At 44.0% G+C, this 13,147-nt stretch overlaps 1 protein-coding gene across 2 annotated transcripts in view; it reads left to right on the forward strand.

The window, feature by feature from the left end:
• Positions 1 to 176: 176 nt before the first annotated feature.
• Positions 177 to 13,147, forward strand: part of VPS37A (VPS37A subunit of ESCRT-I) — a 28,619-nt gene continuing 15,648 nt past the window's right edge. For both annotated transcript variants that reach the window (XM_068404225.1, XM_068404224.1), the window contains exons 1-6: positions 177 to 363; positions 5,047 to 5,121; positions 5,979 to 6,093; positions 6,972 to 7,072; positions 8,044 to 8,260; positions 10,908 to 10,978. In XM_068404225.1, the coding sequence (XP_068260326.1) occupies positions 236 to 363; positions 5,047 to 5,121; positions 5,979 to 6,093; positions 6,972 to 7,072; positions 8,044 to 8,260; positions 10,908 to 10,978 (707 nt within the window). In that variant the 5' untranslated portion in view covers positions 177 to 235. The remainder of the gene's footprint in view (positions 364 to 5,046; positions 5,122 to 5,978; positions 6,094 to 6,971; positions 7,073 to 8,043; positions 8,261 to 10,907; positions 10,979 to 13,147) is intronic.

The following is a 13,147-nucleotide window of genomic DNA, read 5'->3' on the forward strand; positions in this document are numbered from 1 at the left end:
CCCCCCGCCCCGCCTCCCGCCCGGGCGCGCGCCACGCCCTCCTCCACCCCGCCGCGGCGCGGGTCACGGGCGCGCGGCGGTGACGCAGCCTGCGTGAGGGCGGAGCGCCGCCGGTCGGTGCCGGGGCGGGGGAGGGAGGGGTGAGGTGGTGGCGACGCGCGCATGCGCAAGGGGGCGAGACCGGGCCGCGGTGCCGCCGGTGCCCGCGCGCCCGCCGGGGGCTGCCGCGGGGAGGATGAACTGGCTGTTCCCCCTCGCCAAGGGCGGCGGCGCCTCCTCGCCCGCCGCGCCGCTGCCCGCCCTCACCAGCCTCCAGCAGCAGAAGCAGCGGCAGATCGAGTCCCTGCGCGGCGCCCACGCCTCGTGAGTGCCTGCGGCCGGGCAGAGGGAGGGTGGGTGGGGGGTGGTCTGGGTCGCCCGACCCGAGACCGGCGCCGCTCGGGGCCCGGTGAGACCGCGCCTCGGGAGGGTGCCGTGTGTCCCCACACGCACACCCCGGGACGTGGTTTCGGCCCGTCCCCTCCCGATGAGGCCCGGCTTGGTCCCGCCTGCCCTCGGCCGTGCGTGGCGCCGGCCGGGCGGGTAAACAGGACACCGGGCCGCCGCCGCTGGAGCCCGGGCCGGCCCGAGCCCGGGCCGGCCCAACCCCGCGGTGTTTCCGGGGTGAAGGGTCCCGCCGGGCGGGAACGGGGCGGGGCGGGGACGGCGTGCCGCGGGGTCCCGGCGCGGCCCCGGGGCAGGGGCGCGGGTGCGTGGCCGGCGGACAGCGGGAAGCAGGCCCGCGGCGGGGGGAACGCGGGCGGGCGGCTGCGCTTGGAAACCGAAAGCGGGCGTTGCTGTCGGGGCGGCGGGGGGGCCGTCCCCGCTGGCTGGGGGTGTGTCGGGGTGGCTTGGCCGGGTGGTCGGGGCAGATCGTCGTGTGCGGTTACACCGGCCGCTTGGCCGGACGGTCAGCTAAGTTGTTTCATGGGTGTTAAAAGTCTACGCAGCGGCACAGATTGCGTGTGTTGGAATAAAGCCCTCCTTCTGGAAACTGGTTGTAGCAGCGTAATTCTTTAAAAGTTAAGAATAAACCATACCGTGAAAAGGAGCTGGGCATCACAGTGCTCTTATCAGCAGTGGCATAGCAGCCCTACTGGCTCTACAAACTGTTTTTCTGATGTACAGTGCTAACTTGCCAATACCTGACTGTTCCTTAGTAACTTGTTTTATTTAGATGCTCACCAGAGCCAGGTGGGTTTTTTTCCTGTTCAACAGCCACACTTCTTCCAGCAAAACGCTTTCTATCCTGAGATACTCCAGCTTGTCAGCATGCTGATCAGTTTTGCCTAAATTTTAGTCTTAAGCATTTATCTTCCTGTCAAAAGGAGATCCACACTTCATATATTTCAAGTCATATTTTCAGTGAATGTATAGGCATTCATGATGTTTCTGAGGATGTCTGTTGAAGTGGAATGATAGATGCCTCCAGAGAAAAAGGAAAGAGAATGTTTTCTGTTACGTTAGATTGAGACTAGGAGTGGAAGAGGTACTTACTGCGTTTCTTGCTCACACAGGAAACGTAAGTATGACAGTATTGCTAGATATTGTTTCTTGCTTAAACTTAAATCTGTTACTTACCTAACTAGAAGTTTTTGTTGGACTGGCCTTATGTAGTCTTTTATTTCTACCCTTTTTTCTCTACCAGGGAGGTGATCTCACCTCAAGGTAAGTCCTCAAAAAAGGTGATCTGTTTTCGTCAAAGTCAGCTCGCTGAGCTGGTTTACTACCTGTTTGTGCAGGCACCAGTTCAAGCATGGGCAGAGAGGAAATGGACTCTGCAGCCAGGAATGGAGATGAGGAGTAGGGAGATGGTAGCTGCTCAAATGTAACTTTACAGCCATGTAAACTAGCCTACCTGATCTCTCTTGACAATAGGTGTAAAACCCCAAAAATTCGGCAAGCAAAGGAGTAAATTCAGGCAAAGTGTACAGTTTTCATAAGAGATACTTATTACTGAATAAATCTGAGTAACAGTGCCCGAATTCTCTGCTTTTAAAAAGGTGTGTGTATTTGTGCAAGTTTTCAAAAGTGCAAAGGTTTTTTTGGGTGGGACTGATGTGCTTGCTTATGGACTCCATAGCAGCACAAATCTATAGGATGGGAATATGCATTAAGCATTGCAATGGCGTTGTTTCCTAAGCAATGATTAAACAAATGTCATTCTAATGTTTGTTTTGTCTGATAAGTATATTTTGTCATTTATGTGTATCCCAGTTGCTCCTCACTGAAATGCTCAAAATAAAATTCTTGGCATGGTGTAGTTACCTAAGTTGGGTAAGTTTGCTTTGCGTTGTCTTAGGTCATAAAAGCCCAGGTATGTGTGATCTTAATTTCATTAAAATAGCTAGTCTTCCTTTTCAGGATCTGTCACAGGTTAGGAACTTGAAATCAAGTTTTTGTCTTTAAAAAACAGTTTTCTTACACTTGCTGTTCTAGCCGAAGTTAAGAATGTGTCATTTTTCCAGTGTACCCATTTCCACTTGGGGAAGGGACAGCTAAGTTTATCGGTTCAAGGTTTTGCTTAAAGGGGGTTATAACAGTTTGAACAGTGTAATGAGATTCTGGATTTCTCGTTTTTCCCTCCCTGTTCTCCTCTTCCTCCCCAGTTCCTATAGGTTGTGCACGTGAGTGGAGCATAATTGTATACCCTTCTCAAAAGGATTTCATAGCAGGCTATTAAAATTCATGACAGATGATTACAGGGCAGGAACATGGTTGAGAGACTCCAGGGAGAATCATTCAGTTAAGAAGAAGGTGGTGATTTCATTGTGTGTGGTGTATCACAGTAGAGCCCTACACTCTGATTTGAATCTCCTGTGCTGAAGGTATCTGGTGGTTTCTTCAAACAGCATGTGATTTCACAGGGAAAGAGCAGATACTGAGTTGTCTGTGAGAGGAATAAGGTCGGGCTGCGGAAAACAAGTATCCCGGTTTAAAGCTGGGCCGGCTATTAAATCGAGGGCAGACGCTCTCTGCTAACCCTCCTCCCCCACCCAGAAGGGGAAGGAAAAGAGAAAAGGGAGAGAGACTTACAGGTTGGAAAGTTAAAACAGTTTTAGTAAACTATAAAAAGAGTTTAATAATAATAGAAATAATTAAATATATACAAATATATACAAAACCAAGATCGAGCTCCCCTGATGTTGGTCACGTCACCACCGGCACTGCAGGGCAGGCTCCGGGAAGGCCCAGGCTGGGCCCAGTGACAGACGGGAACTGGATTCAGGGATGCAAAGATCGGGATCGGGGGCAGCAGGAAAACGGACAGAGTCCTCTTCGGACATCAGCCATACCAGAAGGGCGAGACCCTCGTGATCCCCCCACTTTATACTGAGAATGACGTGTATGGGATGGAATACCTTGTTGGTCTGTTTTGGGTCACCTGTCCTGTCCGCTCCTCCCTGCAGGTGCGACCCCCCTTCGGCTCTTCACTCGTAAGCAGTGAGGAATTCAGCAGTGACCTTGGTTTCTCTAAGAATAAGTACAGCAAGAGCCTTTCTGCATAACATCCCTACCGGTGCCTCAGCGATAACTATAAGTTTCAAGCGTTATCAGTCCTAGAAGCAGACAGTGTCTGCAAAACATGCAGTTAGTTTCAGAAAGTGCGGTTACTTAGAAGAGACTTAGCTGAAAGTAAAAATCACTGAAAGGAAAATTGGCCTGGTTTAGGCCAAACCAGGACAGCAAGGTGCATCACTAGGTTTGTGTCTTGCTCCATTTATTTCTGAAGTTCTGAAAACTAGAGTTTTAAATTCTATAAGAAAATAATGGTTTGGAGGGATACAGAACACTCCTAGCACTACCCTTGACACATGTTTGCAGGTAATGTGTTTTGGGTTTTTTGAAGAAGTAATTGTATGGGGTGTACCTGGCGGTAGATGGAGGGGTGTTTTCTGAAGTTGGGTGCAAAGAGGCTTTCTGGGAACACCTAGCTGCCGTCATTCCCAGTTGGAGCTGTGTTCTTTATAAGGGAGCCTTAGGTGAAGAAGAATATTATTAACCGGGTGCAGGCAGGAACAATACATGGAAGAGGAATCAGTCTGCTTTTTAAGCTCGTTTTTATTGAGGCATTATAAGATGAAGGTAATTTTCTGCCACCCTTTCTCTCCCAGTCCCAGCTTAGGTGTGTTCGTATTGCCCAGAAATTCTGCTTCTGAGCTAAGTCTTCTACTCCTCCTCCTCTGCATTCTTTGGGATGCCATCTTTCAAAACAGTCTTGCTGTGCATAAAAACTGTAGAGTGCTTTGAGTATTGAAATCAACTTCCCATTGATGCAGCTGATTTAAAGATTTTTCTTAGTAACTTACCTGTTACAGGAGAAGCAAATTTGGTTTTGGTCTTACCAGATTTCATAAGATACATGTTTCTTCACTCAGTGCTTTCAGAGGGTCTGTGCCTTGAGTGTCACTGGGTTACAGAGCTTTACATTCTTGCAAGTAGCTCTTCTCCAGATAGTTCTTGAAGATATCTGTGCCAGTGCATAGAATTTGGTGCATATGGAAAAAACTGCTATTAAATAGTAAGCTAATCTATTAAGGAAGAAGGCCTAGTGTAATGTCTGGTCTAAATAGTGATCTGTAGGCAGTGTTGCAGAGCAATACTTAGTTCTGAACCAAGTGTAGTGCCTTGGCAAAGTAAATGTTTTATCAGATAAAATCCAGTGTATAAAAAAATCACTGATGTGATGTCTTAAATTAAGCCAGTAAGTGGAGAAAAATAGGTCGAGATTGTCGTCAGATCAGTGAGTAGCACAACTTCTGCTGTATTTCCATTGCTTGTGATAATGTATGAGGTTTAAAAGTTGAATCTAGTATTTTTTGCCTTAATCTTAATATTCAATATAGCATTCTGAAGCATATTAACTTATTCCAGCATTTTCAATTTTACTCTTACAAGGCTTTTCAAAACTAAACTAAATACAAAGGTCTGAGGTCATGCCTTTTTTTGGACTTTAGGCTATTATTTTGACCATGAATCATATGCTAACAATTTCTTCTTTCACAGCATTGCAGAAATTCAGAAAGATGTGGAATATCGACTGCCGTTCACTGTAAACAACTTGACAATTAATATTAACATGTAAGTAGAGTGAGATATCTATGCATCTTGAAAATTAAAATTGTTCTCAAAAAAAAGTAGTAATAGATCATAAATGGCTCCCATCTCATAGCTAATTTCACAAACTATAACCTGGATTTGCATTAGTAGTTGTAGTGATATGAGTGAAACTAGTTCTGTACAAGATGCAGATGCTCAGTTGAAAGCAAAACTATATTTTGCTGTGCTCAGTTCTTAAGATACCTGCGCGTTTTTAGCTGAAGACAAGTAGGAGAAAACGCTTGAGGGTTTCTCGTGACTTTGAATCCCGTACAACTGAAAATAACTTAATTCATAATTTACTAATCTGCTGTAACTCCTAACTCTTACCCCAGTGAAGCTTCTGGTTCATAACTTAAGTGATTTATTGTGATGTTTCCTGTGAATTTACTTTGGGGGGGTGCTTTTGCTCTGGCAAATATTGATGGTATTCTATTGACAAGTTTTTTATTACTTTAGCCTGATAATTTGCCTGATACTCTTGCAGGTTACGTTGCATTGTCTTTGTAGTAATAACATTTGTATTAAAAAACATTCTTGTTATGCTACAGCTTTTTCTTTGTCCATGGACATAATTGCTTCATTGTTATACTACAGTTTTGCCTAGTAAATGCTCTCTTCAGTTCCGTGGAAGTCTGGTATTCTAATCTGTCTGACTTCCTATTTTGTAACTGAATAATCCTTTTGTGTGCTTCATTGACTCTGTATTTCTCCATAACTCTTCTCATAGAAAAGTAAGTTTATGTAATTAATAGTACTTTTTCTTTGCAAAAGAAGCCTTCTTGTGCAAACTTTATCATGGGATGTAGCTGTAGCAGTGATTATTCTTGTATTTGCAGCTTGCTTCCACCTCAGTTTCCTCAGGAGAAACCAGTCATCAGTGTTTTCCCACCTGTGAGACATCATTTAATGGACAAGCAGGGAGTATATGTGACCAGTCCATTAATAAGTAATGTATGCATAGTTTGTATCTTCACATATATTTACTGTTAATAGCAATTTTAGTGCATGTCACATTAGATTATTGGTAGTACTTCCAGTAAAAAAGACTAGTAAAGATCCTAGTCCTTCTCAAACTGTATTTTGAGGGGTCTGAAAACAAAAATTCAGTAGTGTTCAGTATACTGCTCTTTATTCTTTTACTGCTGCCGTTACTGAGTATTCCATATATCTAAAACTATTTTAAGTTAAGATGGCCTAGAAAGTTCCTATCACTTTTCTTGTTGGTACCAATAGCACAGTTCTTGTTTCTCTACAGTGTATTCCAAATAGGGAGAAGGATGGTTTAAGACTGTTTTGTAACGTAGTTCTTTCTACCCTAATCCTATTAGAAAGATGTCAAGGGTTAAGCTCTAATATTCGGGATTTTAATATGCTGCTGGTTTGGGGTTTTTTCCCCCCTCTCCTTTTCTCTGCCAACAAGAATGTGGTAGTTTGTGGGGGTGGGGAGGAGGCTATGACTTTATGAAATCTTGATTTTTTTTTTTCTTTTTCTTTTCCTTCTTTCTTTGTTTTCCCAAATGTAACTTGGTAACTAAGATGGGTTTTTTTGGATGTTCATTAGAAATGTTGTACTTGATTGATTCTCCATTGATAACGGAATGTACAAAAGACTTGTAGTTTTTGTTCAGTTCTGCGTGGCTTTATCACTTTATTTGGAACTTACATATATACAGTTTGCATTAGCTAATATGTCTCTGAAATAGCTTTCAGCACTGCTGTGTGGGTATAGTAAACGATTGAGTTCAGCACATTTTGGAACTGTTGGATTTCAGGCATAATTTTTCTTCTGCTTTGGGTTTTGTTGTGTTTTTTTTTTTTTTTTTTACCAGTTTACAATGCACTCAGATCTTGGAAAAATTATTCAAAGTTTACTGGATGAGTTTTGGAAGAATCCTCCAGTTCTGGCTCCTAGCTCAACATCATTTCCATAGTAAGTATCTATAAACATGATGAATGGAACTATGTATATTAACTTACATTTTTAAAAAAAGAGATGAAACCAAGAAGTAAGAGGGCAGGAACAGGAATAATGTAATGGATGTGTTGGGAGACATAAATTCCCTGCCCTTGCACAATTTCATGTGCATGCTTCATGTCACGATTCTTTTGAGAAGAAACACTTTCCTTGGAGTTTCCTACTGTTGATACAGTTTCCTACTGTATCAACATTCTGAGGTAACTTTATGTGCTTCTGTTTTCTTGAAAAAGAATAGATGTTTACATTATCAGATGAAATCTTGTATTTGCTGTAGATCATGATCTGAGCAGTTGTGTTTCTTCACATTCTGTTCATAATCTCCCAGGCTTAGAGGCAGCTTCTGTCGCACAACTGTGCAACAGAAATGTGCAATGTAAATAATTACATTAAAGATGCAGAAGTGGTCTGAGACATTACAACTTTATCAGTACAACTTTGGTTCTCATGGCTGACAATGATACTGGCTTTAGATGCAGCTGCAGTTGTGAATTTAAAAAAAATCATTCATGTTATTTAGAAGTAATTATGTGTGTGTTGCCCAAGATGTTAAATGCTATACCGTAAATAAGAACTAATGTATGACACAGATGCATTTCTCAGGACTTTTAGATGGAAACAATTTAAATTTACACTTTCATAAATTTTTGAGAAGTTGTTTTCTTATGATTAAGAGTGTAAGTGTGTATTTGGCTGCTCTACAAGAATATAGTTTAATGGGGTTGTATATTACGCTGCAGTATAAGACATAAAGTAGACTTACTACGTTGGAAGTAACTGAGAACAGAAAATGCAAAGTTTATGCTCATTTAAAAATTCAATCTTACGTCTTGCATGTGGTCTAGTAATTATAATTCAAATGATAAGAAATGTGCTGTAAGCAGCTGGTTGCTCATGATTGTGGTTTTTTGTTTGTTTGTTTTTAGCCTTTTCAACAAACCAGCTGGAATGCCTCCTTATCCTTCTCAGGGGTTTCCATTTCTTCCTCCGTACTCACCTCAAGAAACAAATAGAACAATGTCAGCCGCACCCATTGCTGAATCAGTTTCTTCAAGCTACACTACAGACAAGCCTGCTGCTCCCTCTTACGGCTTGATTGCTGATCTGCCACTACCTGTTCCGACAGCAGAAGCAGTGCTTCAGGTGTGTGCGCTGAGTTTTGCTGCTTAAGCTATCAGAGACTGGGTATAAGTTCCCTCAAGGGCACACAGGGCATTGCCACAAAACTCAAGGGATCAGTCTTGAGTGACTGCACTTCATTGTTTTGCTGGTACTAGGAAAATGAAACTGTCATTCTGGCTTTGAATGAAAGTTTTTTAGAACAAATTTGAAGTCAGGCAACAAGTTTGTCTTTCTGAGCTCCAGTGAAACTAGTATTATACTAAATATCTTTGAATATTTGTCTTTGAATCTTTCTGCTGTGCCAATTGGACACCCACAAAGCTATGGGCCTGGATGGGATTCACCCCAGAGTAATGCAGGAACTGGCAAATGAACTTGCCAAACCACTCTCTATTATCTATTGGCAGTCCTGGTTAACTGGAGAAGTTCCAGCTGACTGGAAATTAGCAAATGGTAACGCCCATCTACAAGAAGGGCCGGAAGGATGATCCAGGGAACTATAGGCCTGTCAGCCTGACCTCGGTGCCAGGCAAGGTGATGGAACAGCTCATCCTGAGTGCCATTACACGGCACATGCAGGACAATCGGGGCATCGGGGCCAGCCAACATGGATTCATGAAAGGCAGGTCCTGCTCAACCAACGTGATCTCCTTCTATGACCAAGTGACCCGCTTAGTAGATGAGGGCAGGGCTGTGGATGTAGTCTATCTAGACTTCAGTAAGGCATTTGTCACTGTCTCCCACAGCATCCTCCTAGACAAACTGGCTGCCCGGGGCTTGGATGGGTGGACTCTTCAGTGGGTTAAAAACTGGCTGTATGGCCGAACCCAGAGAGTGGTGGTGAATGGGGCAAAGTCCAACTGACGGCCGCTCACTAGCGGTGTTCCCCAGGGCTCAGTTCTGGGGCCAGTGCTGTTCAGTATCTTTATAGATGATCTAGACGTAGGGATTGAGTGCACCCTCAGTAAATTTGCAGATGACGCCAAGCGGGGTGGGAGTGTCGATCTGCTGGAGGGTAGGAAGGCCCTACAGAGGGATCTGGACAGGTTAGATAGATGGGCCGAGACCAACGGCATGAGGTTCAACAAGAACAAGTGCCGGGTCTTACACTTCGGCCACAACAACCCCATGCAGCGCTACAGGCTGGGGGAAGAGTGGTTAGAAAGCGGCCTGGCAGAAAGAGACGTGGGGGTGCTGATCGACAGCCCGCTAAACATGAGCCAGCAGTGTGCCCAGGTGGCCAAGAAGGCCAATGGCATCCTGGCCTCTATTAGGAATAGTGTAGCCAGCCGGTCTAGGGAAGTGATCGTCCCTCTGTACTCGGCACTGGTGAGGCCGCACCTTGAGTACTGTGTTCAGTTCTGGGCCCCGCACTTCAAGAAAGATGTTGAGGTGTTGGAGCGAGTCCAGAGGAGGGCGACCAAGCTGGTGAAGGGTCTGGAGGGTCTGACCTATGAGGAACGGCTGAGGGAGCTGGGGTTGTTTAGCCTGGAGAAGAGGAGGCTCAGAGGTGACCTTATTGCAGTCTACAACTACTTGAAGGGAGGCTGTAGTGAAGTGGGAGTCGGCCTCTTCTCCCGGGCAGCTAGCGATAGGACAAGAGGACATAGCCTCAGGCTTCCCCAGGGAAGGTTCAGGTTGGACATTAGGAGGCATTTATTTTCAGAAAGGGTTATTAGACATTGGAATGGGCTGCCTAGGGAGGTGGTGGAGTCACCATCTCTGGATGTGTTTAAGAAAAGTCTGGACATGGCACTTAGTGCCATGGTCTAGTTGACATGGTGGTGTTAGGGCAATGGTTGGACTCAATGATCCCACAGGTCTCTTCCAACCTGATTGATTCTGTGATTCTGTGAATATACTTTTTTTTTGAAGCTGCACTCCTCCATAGCGCAGCTGTGACATTTTCCCCAGCCATAGAAAATGAGATCCTTTTCTATATATGGGATTTTCTGCCCAGAAAATCAGGTGAGAATGATGTGCAGTCTCAACCCCTTATGTGTAGAGTATTTATTTCTTGTTTTCACACTTACAACATCTGTGAAGAGAAGCTATTTTATGTGTGTACTCAAACTCCCTCTCACTGATGCATTCTGGAAGGATTTTTTTTGAATGTCCTCCAAAAACTTTATATCTAAATGTTTAGTCTTTCATCAGATCTTGTATTTAGAAATAAAAGCTTTCTGTAATCTTGGAAAACACTTTTCTGGCATTGTAGAATTTAAAATTTCTACATTCTGTGAAGACAGACTTTTTTTTCCTTGTCTAAAAACTTTTTTCCCCAAGGGATTATTGCTTTAAAGAACGCATGAAAGAGATCAAAATGTCAATCTATTTCTCTTTTCTCACTTCCCTGAGTTATACTCCTCCTGTCCATTTCCTGGGTCATCCTGCTGTTGTCAAATGAAGGACATAGCAAGACAGAATTATTTTCCTCCCAAAATTGACTCATCTTTTATGACATGCCACCCCAAACATCCCCAAGTATTTTGTTGCCATGATTGAATTGAGACATCTTCTGTTCGGAGACTAGTACTACTGCTTCTTACTACTTTTCCTATTTTTCTTGTTGCTGGCAAATATTCACCTCCAGTTTTGGATTAATCAGGTTAAATATCAAGGAATTGCTCTTCAAAAATGTACTAAGCATTTCTAAACTTCCATTTAGGTTGGCCAGAATGGGTTTACTTACAAGATGCCTGATGTTCCCGATACATTTCCGGAACTCTCAGAACTAAGGTGAATTTTCAGAAGGTAGCAAAACTTGCCATTGTCATTAAAAGGCAATTACTGCTGGTCTGTGTCTGGTTTTTGTCAAAGGTGTGTATACATCACTGAAGGTTTTTTGTGGAAGTTATAAATAGGAGAACTACCACTTACCAAAATTGTAGAGTCAGAAGGTAAGCCAGGCTCGTATTCAAATGTGCTGCTTGTTTAGGGTTTTCTCAGCAAGAACAATACTTTGGGATTCAGCACCAGGAAAAAGAGCATTTATTTTTACTTTTCCTAACTATCAGTGTTCTGCTGTCTTCTGGGGTCTTGCCAGGGACTTAATTTCTACTAATACAATAAGCATAACTTTTGAAGAAGGAAAGGGGATAGGGAAATGGACTTGAGAGTGGTTCACTAATTACATTCACTTAAATTCAAAAGGACTGTAGCACAGGGTAAACAATGAACTACTTTGTGAGCAGCGCAGCATGTGCAGGGGGTTGGGTTAGATAAATCCAGGTGGTAAATGTGACAGCTGTCCCAGTGCAAATCACTTCCACATCTAAATACTTCACACACATATTACACAAATATTTTCATCAAAAGCATATCTTGTTACAATTCAAAAAACTTCTATTAGTTATTGGTCCCAGCAATTTGCTCAGATCTAATGAGACAGCCTCCTAGACCGGTTATCTGGGATTGAATAGATTACAAATTAGCTACTAATTCCGAAGGGGTTTTAGGAGATTGGTGTCTTTCTGGTCTCATGTGATGATGTCATAGTGTAGTGATTGAAAACTCTGTCCTTTCAAAAAGTAAAAGAACTTTGGCAAGAAGGACTTCTGGGGTTTTCTTTTGTTTCCCTTGACACCTTACTAAGAGCCTGTTTAATTTAGCTAAATTGGCTGTAAGTTCTAGCAGCATCCTTATTATGTAGCAGAAAGGTAGGGGTTTTGGGGGGGAAGTGTAATTTGTTTGTTTAAACAAAACATTCTAACCACGTTCGGTCCTTCCAAGAAGATTGTATTCAAATTCTATGATTCTTGTGGTAGTTAAGTTGAATCACAAATTGTATTGCAGCTGTAGCTCTGTTGTGTGTAGGTGGCGAGGTTTCGGTAGCTGACGGGCTGCAAAGGTGGCCTTTGTGAGAAGGGGCCAGGGGCTGCCCCTGTGCCAGGCACAGCCAGCTTAGCAGCAGACCCACTGCAGGACAGCTGAGTCAATCAGTGAAGAGTGTGGTGCCTCTATGAAAACACATTTTAAAAAAGAGCAAATGCTGCAGAGGCAATGAGGATTAGGGGGAGGGATGGAAAAGTGTGAGAATCCTGCCAACACCAAGGTCAGAGAAGAAGGGGCAGGAGGTGCTCCCAAGTGCCAGAGCAGATATTCATCTGCAGCCTGTGAAAGTTTTGGAAAAGACCACAGTAGAATAGGTATTACCCTGTAGCCCATGGAGAGGACTATGCTGAAGCAGATATCCACACTGCAGTCCATGGAGGACCCCACACTGGAGCAGGCAGATATGCCCTGAAGGAAACTGCAGCAACGGAGAGCCCACACTAGAGCAGGCTCTCCTGCCAGGAATTGCAGCCTGTGGAGAGGGACCCATGCTGGAGTAGGGGAAAAGTGTGAGGAGGAAGGAGCAGCAGAGACAAACTGTTATGGACTGACTGCAACACCTGCAATTCCCCCCTCTCTTCACGCTGCTTGGGGCTGGGGGAGGTAGAGGAGTTGGGAATGAATGAGTGAAGTTGAGCCTGGGGAAAAAGGGGGTGAGGTGTTTTAGTTTTTGTCTTTCTTTCTCACCATCTGACTCTTACTATAATTGGCAGTAAATTAAATTAATTTTTCCCAAGTTGAGTGTGTTTTGCCTATGATCGTAATTGGTAAGTGTCTTAACCCACAAGCTTTTTTCCCCCTATCTGCTGTTGAGGAGGGGGACTGAGAGAGCAGCTGGGTGGGCATCTGGTAGCTGGCCAAGGTCAACCCACTATAGTATCATTAAAAACACTTTGTAGGAAGTAAGACTTGAAATGAGAGATGCTTTTTAACATGCTGCTTTTTGAGCTCACTGTTGTGGATAGTAGGGCCCACAATCCAGGAGAAAGGGGAAAAATAAGTTGTGGTCAAATGTCACGTATCTGTAAAGTCCCAATAAATGCCGCAAACTTTTGACTTCTGGCAGAATTGAGT

This window comes from Nyctibius grandis, chromosome 6, assembly GCF_013368605.1.
Source record: "Nyctibius grandis isolate bNycGra1 chromosome 6, bNycGra1.pri, whole genome shotgun sequence".
In the NCBI taxonomy this organism is placed as follows: Eukaryota; Metazoa; Chordata; class Aves; order Nyctibiiformes; family Nyctibiidae; genus Nyctibius; species Nyctibius grandis.